General features: G+C 39.4%; 1 protein-coding gene across 1 annotated transcript in view; it reads left to right on the top strand.

Annotated features, from left to right (window-relative positions):
• Positions 1–15,117, top strand: part of LOC133577650 (uncharacterized) — a 117,966-nt gene that overhangs the window by 57,112 nt on the left and 45,737 nt on the right. Inside the window, exons 17-28 of the mRNA XM_061931618.1 lie at positions 2,888–2,941; positions 3,076–3,129; positions 3,220–3,273; positions 3,358–3,411; positions 3,495–3,548; positions 3,617–3,661; positions 9,487–9,540; positions 9,626–9,670; positions 10,937–10,990; positions 11,069–11,122; positions 12,749–12,802; positions 13,371–13,424. Of these exons, the coding sequence (XP_061787602.1) occupies positions 2,888–2,941; positions 3,076–3,129; positions 3,220–3,273; positions 3,358–3,411; positions 3,495–3,548; positions 3,617–3,661; positions 9,487–9,540; positions 9,626–9,670; positions 10,937–10,990; positions 11,069–11,122; positions 12,749–12,802; positions 13,371–13,424 (630 nt within the window). The remainder of the gene's footprint in view (positions 1–2,887; positions 2,942–3,075; positions 3,130–3,219; positions 3,274–3,357; positions 3,412–3,494; positions 3,549–3,616; positions 3,662–9,486; positions 9,541–9,625; positions 9,671–10,936; positions 10,991–11,068; positions 11,123–12,748; positions 12,803–13,370; positions 13,425–15,117) is intronic.

Genomic DNA, 15,117 nt, shown 5'->3' on the forward strand with positions numbered 1-15,117 from the left:
TCATGTATTGAAGGGGTATTGGAAAAATGGTTTGTGGTTGACAGGTGTTTTAGCGTCATGTCCACAATTTTACCTAAGTCATGGGTGTCCAAACTTTTTTCACTGAAAATTGAAAGCATGCGGGGGCCAATTGGATATTTTTATTTTTCAAAACCAATTGGTTTCCCCTAAATTTAAGGTAATGTTTAAGGTCCCGGGGACCCAAAATTGTCTGGATTAAAAATAATCCATATAATTTTTTATTTTTTTTTACTTTCAACACTTAAATATCTGTAGATCAACTTCAGAACCATCCGTTGCCATTAACTTTTAAATTGTTTTAATGTTATGCCCTTTTTTTTTTTTTTACAAAGAAAACCATGTTTTTTTTATGGCAAAAACAAAAAATATGCAACATTTTCCCCAAAACATTTTTCAAAATGAAATATTTGATGTGAAGTAATTGAAGCCTTGAATAGGTAAATACTTTTGATTCATTATTATTTTGGTTTGGATTGCTTTAAATGTATTTGGAACATGTATGCAATTACATGTGATGTATCATCTAGTTTACATATTTACATATTTACATTTTTCTTTACAACAAGTTTGAAAGAAAGTAGGAAGAAGCCAAGCTTATTTAATCATACCCTTTTTCCAATTCATAGCAATTTAGTAGCTCATATTATTTACTTCCTGTTCTCATTTTGTAACACACTTTACATATTTCATACATGAAATACAACAGTTCTCCTAATAGTTAAGCATAATGATTCACATAGTGAGATGAAAATATCTCTTTTTCAAGAAATTCTTCCTTACACTTTGTAAACACTTTTAAACGGGATCATATTACTACATAGTTTAACTTCTTTGCTTAATCTATTTCATAATTTCATTCCACATACTGATAAGCTAAAGGTTTATAGTGTTTGAACAATGACAGTTTAAAAAAATCTGACTAAAGGTCTCAGGGTTAAAAAAAGGCCCCACTCATAAAAGTAATTTTAAAAAAAAAGGTCATTTATCAATATATATTATTTTTACTTTCAACACTGTACAGTAATCTATTTATTTATATCTGCACCTTGTTGATTTTTTTATCCTGCACTACAATGAGCTAATGCAACAAAATTTTGTTCTTATCTGTACTGTAAAGTTCAAATTTGAATGACAATAAAAAGGAAGTTTAAGTCTAAAAATCTCTATCAACTTCAGATCTATCTGTCTATTATAAGTTTTTTTTTTTTGAGCAATAGTTTTTAAAGTTAAAAAATATGCATGCATTGCAGCTTTAGACATAGACTTAGACTTAGACTTAGACTTCCTTTTTATTGTCATTCAAATTTGAACTTTACGGCACAGATAAGAACGAAATTTCGTTACATAAGCTCATGGTAGTGCAGGATAAAAAAGGCCCCCACTCATAAAAGTAATTTTTTTTAAAAAAAGGTCATTTATCAGTATATATTATTTTTACTTTGTGTTGTAAGTGTCAATATTGCAACATTTTCTTGTTACAATTACACCTGTTTTCCCTAATATTCCAAATGTTATGGGTTTTTTTTTTGTAATATTATTTAAAAAATCGGCCTGCTCTAAGTAAACTGGGATTGACTTGTATGTTACATGTCATATAAAATGGACGAGAATGCAGGCCTCGATACAGATAACAATTTGGCCACAGTCAAGGAAAATTCTAAGAAAAATCTTAGAAGCTAACTAAAATAGTGCATGTGACTCCATTAGCTATTATGTTCTGATTCTAGTTGGTTGACAAGTCATCTAGCATACACCAGAATATTTTCAGCACAACACCCGTTGCACCTGACAAGCAGGGATGCAAGCTAAAAAAAAATTATAAAGCCGATACGATAACTTCCTGCTTCTCAAGACTGACACCAATAACTTATTTATATCCATTATTTTCTAAATTTAGATTGAACTGTAGTTTGTGCTGACCTGGCGGTAATAAAATCCTCAAACAAAGGTGGATTTTGCAAAGTGTACCTGTTGATTTGTCCTGACAAAGACAAATATCTTCATCACCGGCCTCTAGGACTATAATTTCCATGATGAAATCCCTGATAACTTTCGCCCTCGGCTCGTCTCGGGCAAACTTTTTGCTCTGGACAAATTTCACCACACCCAGTGTGTGAGTGTGACAATCATTGGAACTTTAACTTTAACTATTTTCAAACACGGCAGCGATAGGGTCTTTCTTTGCGTCTGGGGCAGCAGCTTCTTTAAGCAACCCAGGTGTCTTCGTAGACTTTCAAAACATCAGAGTGATGCTGGCGTTTTGGGTGACTGATAACGTTTAATGTGTTAAAGCTCAATGTTTTTTTTCCTCGTTGCGTAATTTGGCGCAAATAGCACACGAAAAGTCTTCCCCAGTCTGGAACAGTAAGGAATACGGTGGACGCCATATTTGTTTACAAAGAGCTTAGAGAGAGTTTACAACAGGCTCACAGCTTGGCATGTAGGAGAAAAGGAGCGCTTGATTTGCTCAGCCAAACCCACCTACAGCACAATATGGGTGACTTAGCCTTATAAGGGTCTTTTTTTTTGTTTGTTTTTTGTTTTTTACCCCTAATCGGTTATCTGAGCTATTTTTTTAAAAGTATCGTGTGATGTCGTGATTCTTCATAACGGCCCCAAATGTATCAATCCAATCCAATCCACTTTATTTATATAGCACATTTAAACAACACAAATGTTTCAAAAGTGCTGCACAACAATATTAAAAAAAGCAATATTATTGTTGATGATACTGATACTACATGAATACTGCACTGACTGCTTTGCTGACCATGTGCATTTACCATCGCACTAAATGCTCTTCATGTTTTATATTTGTACCTCCCACATCATCTTGTGGCTAATAGTCTCGTTCTCTCTCTATCAGGGTGACATTGGGATATCGGGCGAGCAAGGCGAGACGGGCTACAAAGGAGACAAGGCAAGTCACCTAGTCTTTGCTCTAGTAGAGTGTTGTCCATGTGGATTCCTTATGTCGACTGCAAATCTCATTAGGCAAATATATTTAATTCAGTTAATTGTCTTTCCAATTTTGAATGTGTTTGTGTGTGACAGGGCATCCAAGGAGCTCCGGGTCCACCTGGAATCCGCGGAAAACCAGGACCGCCGGTTAGTGTTGACAGTTGCAACTCAACGATGGTTGTTATTCTTAATACAGCCTTTTGAATGAAATATACATGTCTTCCCCTTTCTTTACAGGGCAGTCCAGGCGATAAAGGCCCCGATGGCACAGCAGGACCAATCGGCCCTGAAGTGGGTATTTACCCACAGTGTAGATTTGTATTAGTAACGGACAATAGTAACCACAATTTGACAAGTCTGAATTGACCATGATAGGGTTTTCCTGGAGACATGGGACCACCGGGAGAGAACGGCCTTGAAGGGCCAAAGGTAAGAGAGACCATCGTGTTGCCCGACAACTGTACACGTGTGCTACCGCATTCAGCACATTTGTCTGTTTTTCCTCCGCCAAGGGAAAGCTAGGGACAAGAGGTTTACCTGGGCCACAAGGGGTAGCTGGCTTGGAGGTAAGCCTGACTGACAACATAGCAACACAAAAGACCACAATTCATTGAACTCGTCTTTGTCTTTCCAGGGAGACGAGGGCCCTATTGGACCACCAGGACCAATGGGATTGGAGGTGAGTTTTTCTACCCTGATGTCACATTATGTACTGTATTTTCTTCAAGGCAACTAAAGTTCAACCTCGATTTACAAACGTAATTGGTTCTTCAACATGGTTCGTAAATTGGAAATGTTTGTGTAATGAAGCATAGTTCCCCATAAGAAACATGTAAACATGAATAAGTTTAGTAAAATAATGCACACTTTGAAGACACTATAATGTATATGTATATATATATATATGTATAGAGTAAGTGTATATATATATATATATATATATATATATATATATATATATATATATATACATGTATATATATATATATACATGTATATATACATATATTCGTTAGGTCAGGAAAAAACACGGAGGCTATTTCATCCCTACAAGCCTGTTTCGCAGGTTTTTCTGTTCTTTTCAGGGGATTTTAAGAGTAGGGAAACCTGCAAAACAGGCCTGTAGGGATGAAAAACTTCATCCATGGTCACCGGCCATGGATGAAGTGCTGGCTGTCCAGAGTCGGGACCCGGGGTGGACCGCTTGCCTGTGCATCGGTTGGGAACATCTCTGCGCTGCTGACCCGTCTCCGCTTGGGATGGTTTCCTGCTGGCCCCACTATGGACTGGACTCTTACTATTATGTTGGATCCACTATGGACTGGACTCTCACAATATTATGTCAGACCCACTCGATATCCATTGCATTCGGTCTCCCCTAGAGGGGGGGGTTACCCACATATGCGGTCCTCTCCAAGGTTTCTCATAGTCATTCACATCGACGTCCCACTGGGGTGAGTTTTTCTTTGCCCTTATGTGGGCTCTGTACCGAGGATGTCGTTGTGGCTTGTGCAGTCCTTTGAGACACTTGTGATTTAGGGCTATATAAATAAACATTGATTGATGATTGATTGATTGAAATAGCTTCCGTGTTTTTTCCTGACCTAACAAATATTTTGCTCTACTGAGCACTGTCTAACGGATAAACCACAGTAACCTCGGCTATATGTATATATATATATATATACATATATATATATATACATATATATATACATATATATATATGTATATATATATATATATCTATATATATATATATATATATATATATATATGGACACAAATTCCTCAACCTGATTGACAAACACTTTCCCAAAGACAACAACCTAAGAAAAGTATTCAACAAGAACAACATCAAATTGAGCTACAGCTGCATGAACAATATACGACAAATCATCTCAAACCACAACAAAACAATTGCAAATGAGCCGTCGACCCCCAGTCAGAACGACTCCAAAACCAACAAAGCATGTAACTGTCGAAAGAAACCTGATTGCCCCCTCAACGGGGGATGCTTACAAACATCAGTTGTCTACCAATCTAAGGTAATACGCAAGGACATTAACACATCCGACACATATGTAGGATTAACCGAGGGTGAATTCAAAACCAGATGGAACAACCACAAGGCTTCTTTCAGGAACAAAAACCTGCGAAATACCACAGAACTCAGCAAACACATTTGGGACCTCAAAGACAATAATGTTGAATATTCAATAACATGGCAAATTCTTGCATCCAGCACACCTTACAATAGTGGTAATAAAAGATGCAACCTATGCTTGAAAGAGAAACTGTTTATTATCTACCGTCCAGACCTGTCATCCCTCAACAAGCGCAGCGAAATTGTAACAACATGCCGCCATAGACGGAAACACCTCCTAGGTAACACATGAACCAATCACCACGCCCCTAGGCCAGCCTGTACCCACCCACTCTGTGCCCTATATAAACCATGGTATGCGAATGCTCCCATTAAAATCTCCTGACGATTGAGGGTACCCCCCTCATGAAACAGGCCTGTAGAGATGAAATAGTCTTGTGATTTTTTTCCCCACACATACATATATATATATATATATATATATATATATATATATATATATATATATATATATATATATATATATATTTAGATGTATACTGTGTATAAATATACTGTATATCAAACCAACATCACAAGGGGGTAATGGATCAACAATCTCTTCATTATCAAAATAAGACAACAATAAAGGCAAAGCTTAACTGTCAATGCAGGCAAACACACAAAAGTCCCTTTGGTGCTCTCGAAATTCGTTAATAACCATGTTGCTACAATAATTTAAAAAAAAAGTTCAAAAGTAAAATCATTTGTACCTTGCTGTCCGACGTGGAGATGAAAGTAGAGGCACAGATAGGAGGGTGCAAAAGAAAGGGAAGTTTGTGTGGGTTACCTCTCCCTTCTAAGTTTAAGTCCCAAGCTAATCCCTCCTTCTTTCATTCCAGGCTGGCTTGTTGGCTTTTTTGAACCCATATTGGGTAAGCAAAATAGACAAAACTTGGTGAATGGCAAACAAAAAAAACACAAGCTGAAGCACTGAGAGGCAACCAAGTAATGGAGTGCGTACACAGGATGTGATGTAGGGGGCTCCGCACCCCTCGTGTACTACACGGCACAGGAAGTAATGTCATCAAATTGGCAGCACCCTAAGGCTTCTAGCGGCACACAAAATAAATAAATGAGTTAATGAAGCGTTCGTACGCAGAGACATGGTTCATATTTTGCGCGATCTAAAGGTTCATAAACCGAAAAGTTCTCAAATAGAGGGGTTCCTAAATAGAGGTTCCACTTAATTTCTTGCTCTTAAGCTTGCTCTTTTTCACGTCGTGCTTTATTACATCCCGTCATCTTACACAAGCGATTTCTAAAGTTACTAAAGTGAGTAGCTGATGCTATAAACTTAATAGCTGATGCTATCATTTTTAATCCACTCTCATTTGCAGTCAATTTTCTCTATGAGGAACTTAGCATCCCTGGTATGGACACCAGGGGGGGATAACTTTCACTACTTTGTTGACTGTCGTTGAGATTTATAGCGAGCATAAAATGCTAGAAGTTGTTAATGGACCGCTGCAGACAGAGGAGACTACTGAGTGCCAGAAGTGGACCCCTTTTGGAAGAATGCCTTCACTTGGATTTTCCCTGAGTCAGACCCATTTTTCTTTGATGGTCCCAGATGTTTTTTAGTTGTTTTTTTTGTCTTTTTACTTCCTTCATTTTTCACCTAAGCCTCCTTCTTACAACTCCTGCTGATTCAGCCGGGTTCTTGGACCCCCTCTGTCGTCCTTCTGAGGGGAAGTGGTGCACGACTGAGTGATCTCTGGCCAGGTGGCACGGGTCCGACTTCTCCACCTCCTCTAAGGCCAGCTGGTTTTTGTTTAGGTCCACCATTGCAACAATAGGTCTTGTTTCAGTTCTTGTCCATCACACTTGCTTGCTTCCTTTCCTTTCCTTTCCTTCCTTTTCTTTGGATCAATCAGACACAAGCAAAACTATTCATGGGGTAAAAACCCAAAGCCTTAAAGAGGAACTGCCGTTTTTTGGGGAATTTTGCCTATCGTTCACAATCTCTATGTAAGACAAGAACACAAATGTTTTACTTTTTTATGCATTCTCAGTCGTTATAGTAAGTACGAGGTGGCTAACAATGTTGCACAAGAGAGTACACTATTCCGCCCTATAAAACCCTCTAAATACTGTAACCATTCCCAAACAGCCAGCAAAACTCAAATTACATCTCGTGACCTGAATATTAACCAAGTATTAGCAATATTGTTATTATAAGCGCTAACGCAGACAAGCTACTTTTAGCAGCGCAATGATCACAAAGCGCTAACTAGCTTATGCAGCTACAGTATTGACATACTGATCTTCACCTGCTGCATCACCTCCGAGCTGGTGAAAGTTCATTCTGGATTATAAATAATGGCTCTCACTCAGTAGAATGTTGCGGACATAAACTGAGAAGTTGGTCAAATTTACCATTCAACTTAGACCCGGAGATGGCGGGAAAGACCCAAAAAGCATACTTGCCAACCCTCCCGGATTTTCAGGGAGACTCCCGAAATTCAGCGTCTCTCCCGAAAACCTCCCGGGACAAATTTTCTCCCGAAAATCTCCCGAAATTCAGGCAGACTCAGGTCCATGCGGACCTGAGTCCGCTTTCCCACAATATAAACAGCGTACCTGGCCAATCACGTTATAACTGTAGAATGATGGAGGGCGAGTTCTTGGTTTCTTATGTGGGTTTATTGTTAGGCAGTTTCATTAACGTCCTCCCAGCGCGGCAACAACACACAACAGCAGTCACGTTTTCGTCTACCGTAAAGCAGTTCGTCTGCCGTAAACAGCAATGTTGTGACACTCTTAAACAGGACAATACTGCCATCTAGTGCATTTGATGAAAGCACTTTTGTGCGTGCCACACAGCAATGCATCATCAGAGAGGGTGTTCAGCATGATTAGAAAAATAGTGACAGAGAATAGAACAAGGATGGACAATTCTGCCCTTAACTCAACAATGAGTAGATGAGTGTTATGTGTGTGTATATGTGTAAATAAATGAACACTGAAATTCAAGTATTTCTTTTATATATATATATATATATATATATATATATATATAATAAAATAAATATATATTTATAGCTAGAATTCACTGAAAGTCAAGTATTTCTTGTATATATATATATATATATATATATATATATATATATATATATATATATATATATATATATATATATGAAATACTTGACTTAGTATTTCTTATATATATATATATATATATACATATGAAATACTTGACTTGGTGAATTCTAGCTGTAAATATACTCCTCCCCTCTTAACCACGCCCCCAACCACACCCGCCCCCAACCACGCGCCCCCCCCCCCCCCCCCCCCCCCACCCACCTCCCTAAATCGGAGGTCTCAAGGTTGGCAAGTATGCCAAAAAGACATTCGTTTGCCGCACTTTTTTTTAAACCTGTGTTAGGATTATGATTTATTCTTCATCTAAACAGGAAGATATGAACATCCCATCAGTGGGCATCCCAGTGAGAGCAGACATGGTACAGGAAGTAATTGTTGTGTTATGTTCGTATTGCACTTAGCAATACTGCTGCATAATGCTTAGTGTTTCACGAAATCTGTTTAGCACACAGCTTCTAAAACGTGTAGCTCATATTTAGATTTAGGCTCAAAAATATAAAGTAGTCTTTTGTTGTCTCTCACAAAGTCTGCCATAAGTAGTAGGTTTGTTGTTTTTGAAGGGAAAAGCCAATGTTGCGATGTGTCTGTTAAAATAATAAGCCGCCCTATTCTTCAAATAAGAAAAATATGTAACTATTACATGTTATTATGACTGTGGCTGTTACTACATTACATATATTCTTACAGTGTATATATAAAATGATTTTAGAGCACTTTACCGGTGGAATAGAGCGACTCCCGTTGACTTCATTGTTAGCTGACTTTTGCTAGCGTTTATTTACGATTTAGAATGCGTACAAAAAAGCTAATGTGTTTTTGTCTTACATAAGGATTGTAAATGATAGACCAAATTAAAACAAGAAAGTGCAGTTCCTCTTTAACAACTCATTTGAATTTTTTTTATTGCTGTGTGTTACGGGGGTTGAATTAAATGAGTCTGGAGTCTAAAGCCGGAATCTTTGAGTCATTTAATTGACTCGGCTCAGAGGAGTCACGGCTGGTAAAAAAGCACTTAGCTTCCCTCTTAACCTCAGGAATTATTGTCTGTGCAAGAGACATGACAGTCAGCAAACACCTTCACAGTCTGCCGAGAGGTAAACGTCTGGCTTACCTGCGCACGCCAACGCTTGTTTGGGCAGACTGCGACATCTGCAGACGGCCGCAAGCTGTCATCACCCATGATTCACTGCCCTTTGCGTTTATTTCCAAGTTTAATGTTGCGTCACATGGCATGTTTGTGTCCTGTTTAGGGTCGACTGGGCAGAAAAGGATTCCCTGGGAAGGTCGGGCCTGAGGGAGTGAAGGTAAATACACTTTAATTGAACCTTTATTCATTTTGTAAATTATCTAGAAACATCCATGGCAAACCTACAATGTTACTTTATGCAGGGAGAGACTGGCATCACAGGAAAAGTTGGATCGATGGGGGAAAGAGTAAGAAACCTATACTTATTATTTGCATATAGAGCAGGGGTGTCCAAAGTGCAGCCTGCAGCTCATTTTGTAACGGCCCATTTTAAAAATACCATCACAAAAAAAGCATAAAAAATTGGAATTAAAGCGCACACAGGTGTAATGTAACGAGAAATCGTTGCAATATTGACACTAATAACACAAAACTGCCATGCAGGCAGTTTATTTTATTTAAAACTGTCATTGCTCTAAAAATAATCTGAAATTGATTTAGAGATTTAAGTATTGAAATTAAAAATAACATATCTTATTTTATTAAACACTTTCATAAGTAGGGGCCTTTTGGATCCCCAAGACCTTTTTAGTCTGACGTTTATTTTTTTGTGAACTGTCGTTAAAAAAAAAATGAATGAAAAGCTATGTTGTTATAAATTATTTACCTATATAAGGCTCTAATTACTTCACATCAAATATTTTATTTTGAAAAATGTTTTCAGGAAAATATTGCTTATTTTGTGTTTTTGGCATAAAAACAGGGTTTTCTTTGGAAAAAGGCATAAAACAAAACAAACAAAAAAACGTTAAGGCAATGGATTTGATCTATTAAAATTTAAGTGTTGAAAGATAAAATAAATATTACTGTATTTTCCCAACTACAAGCCGCACCCATTAAATTTTAGAGGACTTTTTTTTTTTTTTTTTTACATATATTAGCGGTACTTTGGGAAATGAGATATTTACATAGAAATATTTTGTAAATGTTTGTTTACGTACCTTAATTTTTTCCAAACGGTGCCTGTAACACGGCAATTAAACAGCTGATCAAACAAAACAGAAAAGTCATTGATGTCTTTATTTATCATTGAGATGAATGAGACTTTTCCCTTTTTGTAATAGGGTTTAAGATGTTTATCAGAATTTTTCTTCCTGAATTTGAATAGTTTTAGTAAATTGTTGGATTTCTTCGCCTAATCCATTCCATTATTTAGGCGTTAGTGAAGAAAAATCCGTAGATGTGTTCAAAGCTTGTGTATTGTCCGGAAAATATGGTATTTTATTACTTATTTTTTACACTATAATAACTGAGACCCTTTTTAGGTCCCCGGTACTTTTATCATTCTCAAAAATTAAGGGGAGCTCTATTGGTCTTGAAAATAAAAAATATCAAAATGGCTCCTGCACGCTTTTAATTTTCTGTGCGACCTTCAGTGGAAACGTTTGGACAGCCCAGATATAGAGTATCGCCTTGCTGCAAGTTGGACCACTGAGTTTGTGTGTTTGTTATAGGGCTTGGTTGGTTTTATCGGACCTGTGGGAGAGGCGGGGCTGGCGGGAGAGAAGGTAACATTCCGTTTGGATTCATCGGTTACAGCTCTTCATCCGGTGGATTTTTACACCCGAACTCTTTTGGGTTTTCAGGGAGACCGTGGGTCCATGGGCCTTCCTGGACCGGCTGGAGAAAAGGGTTCTACGGTAAGATGGGTAGAAGAGACGGGGGACGATTGTTTTTTTTGTGGGGTGGATGGTGCGCTCAAAGGGAACCCTCACTTAAAACGTGTGTGTTATTCCCATGGGAATACCCTGTTGCTTCTGATGAGTGAGGAAGTGGGATGACCCCGTCCTCTTCCATGTTACAAGGCTTTGGAAAAGCTGTTTCATGCCGGTAGCTGGAAAAGGTATCACAACACTGTTTGCACATGCCAGAGAGAGAAGAGATAGTCACTTCCGATGACTTTTCCTCATGGAAGTAGGAAGTGCTAATTTGAAAACAACCAGCCAAACAAGGGATTACGAACATAGGTCTTTTTACCAATGTGGTTTGTCAGCGTCAACATTGTGCGACGTCGCTGCTGTCTACGTATGCTTTAGAGCTCAGTGTTCTGACCGGAATAATTTCATTACACGGTCTTGTTTGTTCAGATGTCTCAAAGCAGGGCCAGTTAAAATGAGCAGCAGCCAATGGAGGATAGGGTTACAAAATAATGTCCACTAGAGGTGGGAGATACTAAACATTTTAAGCCTTTTACTGGCTACCCCACTGTGTTCGTCAACTAAACTCAAACAATGTCTGTTATGATGTATATCGTTGTCTATGGAACAGAGGCCAGCCGGTGTGGCAAATCTCACTCCCTGATTACCTAAAAAGCAGTGTTGGCTACCGGGTTGATACCCCGGGCTTTTAGCTCGGTAGCTGACACACTCGTCTCTCATTCCAGTGACTCAGGTTCAAGTCTTGGGCAGAACAGAAAAGCAGAGACCAAACTACAGTGGTGCTGTGACCCGAATAAGAATGAGGTTTAGGAAGGTGAGTGTAACGGAGGTCAGCTGGTGTGGTTAAACCTCACTCCCTGACAACCTCAAGAGCAGTGCTGAGTATCGGGTTGATAGCCCGGGCTTTTAGCTCGGTAGCTAGCACGCTCATCTCTCTTTCCGTAAACCTAGGTCAGAGTCCGGGGTGGAACATAAAAGCAGGGAGTGTAACGGAGCCCATGTTTACGTTGGTAAACCTCACTCCCTGACAACCTCATGAGCAGCGCTGGCTCTCTGGTTGATACAGTAGGGAAGAGTTTCATACGGCCTCATTCCTGCATGGATCTCCCGTGAGAGGAAGAGGTGCAATAATCATTTTGCAATGCAGTCTGCTGAAAATGAGCGCCACTCTACATAGCCACTGACCAAAGTTGGAATTGCCACAAAATGCATTTTAAGATATTCAACACTCTACTGCCGTCTGGCGGCTGAAGTGGACAGTGCACCCACCCCTCAGCCCCCTCCCATTCGTCACGTTTCATGTGTCAGGTAAACCGAGACGAATGGGGCCATATGAATCCCCTTCCTACTGTGTGGCTAGCGCGGTAGTCTGTCATCTGTACGACCCAGGTTCAAGTCAACAAACAACAGAAAAAGCAGGGACTGAACCACGCGGGTTACATCTACACTTGCATTTCTGGAGCAGTGTTTAGTTTTTTGCTGAACTTTGTTTGGAAGAGTTCTTGCTTTTTCAAGGATCCAAGGAACGTACCACAAGAACTCGTAAAAATAGAGTTGTGTTATGTGTTTGTAGTTCTTGCACCATTTCTCATCTTTGTTTGTCCACAGGGTCACCCAGGGACACCAGGGGAGACCGGGCCTTCAGGACCACCAGGCAAACCAGTAAGTCCATTAGTTTGCAGCTTGCGCCAATCTTAGGCCCATCTCGCCTCTTAACAGAGGAAGCCCGACTTGATCAGAACCTGCTGCACGCTTGGAGCTAAAAGTCTCCAGAGGAAATTGCCATCTTCATCGCTCGGTTTCTCCCAAAGTCTTGCAGTCGGTGGAAGTTTCCTCTGAGCTTTTGGAGAGATGACCTCCTGCTGAACCTGCATTGTCCTCCTGTCGCTCACAATCCAAACACCTATAACCAATTAGACGTTAGAAGCCCCCCGCCCACCGCCTTCTTGCAGTGTCCTTGGCGCGGGCCAAGCGAGCGTTGGCTGAAGCCGGAGGCCAACGAGCCACCAAAACAAACATAAATAGAGCGCTCAGGGGGCGCAGAGGAGCAGGATTCCAGAGCATGGCCGTTTAATTGGTGTGAGTGACACATCTAACAACAAACCTCACGCTGTGTGTCCCCCCCGGTCACACTGCTAAGCCCTCCCCCCGGGTCAACATGTGCTGTGTCAGTATAAACCTTTGTTTTATCTCCTGCTTTCCCCTTATTTTCCTTTTCTTTTCTACTTAGGGACCCCCAGGGGGAACGGGACCCGCAGGTACCAGGGGACCCAAAGGTTTGCGGGTAAGTGTGCATATAACCCCAACATCTCTTTATTATTAGGCTGTAAATTGTGTAGTGAACGGACATAATGAAGTTGTAAAAACTCCTCTCCAATTATGTCATGTCTACTTAATGGACATCGGCACTTGCTTCAGTATCCAAAAGGTGACACGTGCTTTCAGAAATGACGTCCTGGTGAATTTAAACCGCTCATAAACGGAACAATGATGGAAGGTTGCAGCATCGATCCAGCTGCTTGATATTCAGCACGGAAAATTGGCGACGTGCTCGTTTTTGCAGATCAAATTAGTAAACTGAGGAAACTGGATTCATGTCAAGGTTTTAAAAAACGAGCTTTATCAGCCTTTTTTTTGTCAGGTTCTCTCATTAATTTTTAGTTCACTGCTGAAAAGGTCGACCGATTTTTATATTTTCCTAAAAGTCTGTTTGGAAAGTTCTATAAACACCTTCTGTAGAACAATTACATGTCTCCAAGGCTCCAGATGATATTAATTCACACAAGAGTATGCCAAAAAAATGCTACACATATTCCACTGTGCGTCATACACATCACTACTGGGTGATTGTAACATCTTACTGATATAAATTACCAAACATTAAACTCTACTGTACTTTCCAGAAATTATTCACTCCACAATTGATTTGCGACAACTTAATCAAACATTTGGCAAACCTAGCATGCACCTACTGTGCCTTTTATAAAAAGGCAAAGTGAAAAAGACTCAATAAACTATGACAGTGATTCTTAAACTGCGGTACGTTACACGGACTCTAACTAGTGGTACGCCAAAGAATCACTTGATTAAAGTACAGTGTTTTATTTTTCTATACTTAAACACAGTGTTACCGTTCAAACTGTGTGTAATGTTACCAAAGCCAAAAATATTAAATATACTTTTTAAATAAAAACCTTTGCTTGTTTTAATGAATACTTAGGCCTACTGGCTACTGTATTTTAATGTTGGTCATTATGGTAGCCCTTGGAGGGCCAAGTGTTTTCTGAGGTGGTACATGGTGTAAAAAGTTTGAGAACCACTGTATTATGATAAGAATGTTTGCATGACGCACTCATTGAAAAATGTATTTTGTATTTTTTTAAGGATGTTTAAGTAGATTAATCACATTTTGAAATTTGGATTTAACATGGTTAATCACACGTGATTACTCGCTTCCATAATTACATATCATCCAGGAACGTTTTTAAATATATATCCAGTTAGGGTGTATTTGGGGGTGAAAATTTGCCAGCGAGCACACCAGTCAGAGTCCCCTCACTCATTTTTGTACTGACGCATGCATTAATCTGATCCCCAACACAACCTCCCACCCCCGGGTGACCTGTGCAATGGATGTCGAGTCGGTACGATCCATAAAGGGTTCACAAAGATTGTTGGACGCCAAGTGTTCGTTTAGCTGGTGTGCAACAATTTTTTTGAGGATTTTAGAGATGAAAGGGAGGTGCGACACCGGCCGGTATTTTAGCAGGAGGTCAGAATCGAGGTTAGGTCTTTTGAGCAAAGGATGAATAACCGCTGATTTGAATGTACAGTACAAGAGGAAAGTGATGAGTTAATAATAATTAGCACTGATGGTCCTAATATTACAAGCAGCTCCCAGATAAGTTTCCGAGCAAGTGAGTTGAGTAAAAATAATTTTTGTTTTGTCCCATTTATGAGTTGCAGAGTTCCTCTGT

The sequence above is a fragment of the Nerophis lumbriciformis genome, linkage group LG39 (assembly GCF_033978685.3).
Source record: "Nerophis lumbriciformis linkage group LG39, RoL_Nlum_v2.1, whole genome shotgun sequence".
Taxonomy (NCBI): Eukaryota; Metazoa; Chordata; class Actinopteri; order Syngnathiformes; family Syngnathidae; genus Nerophis; species Nerophis lumbriciformis.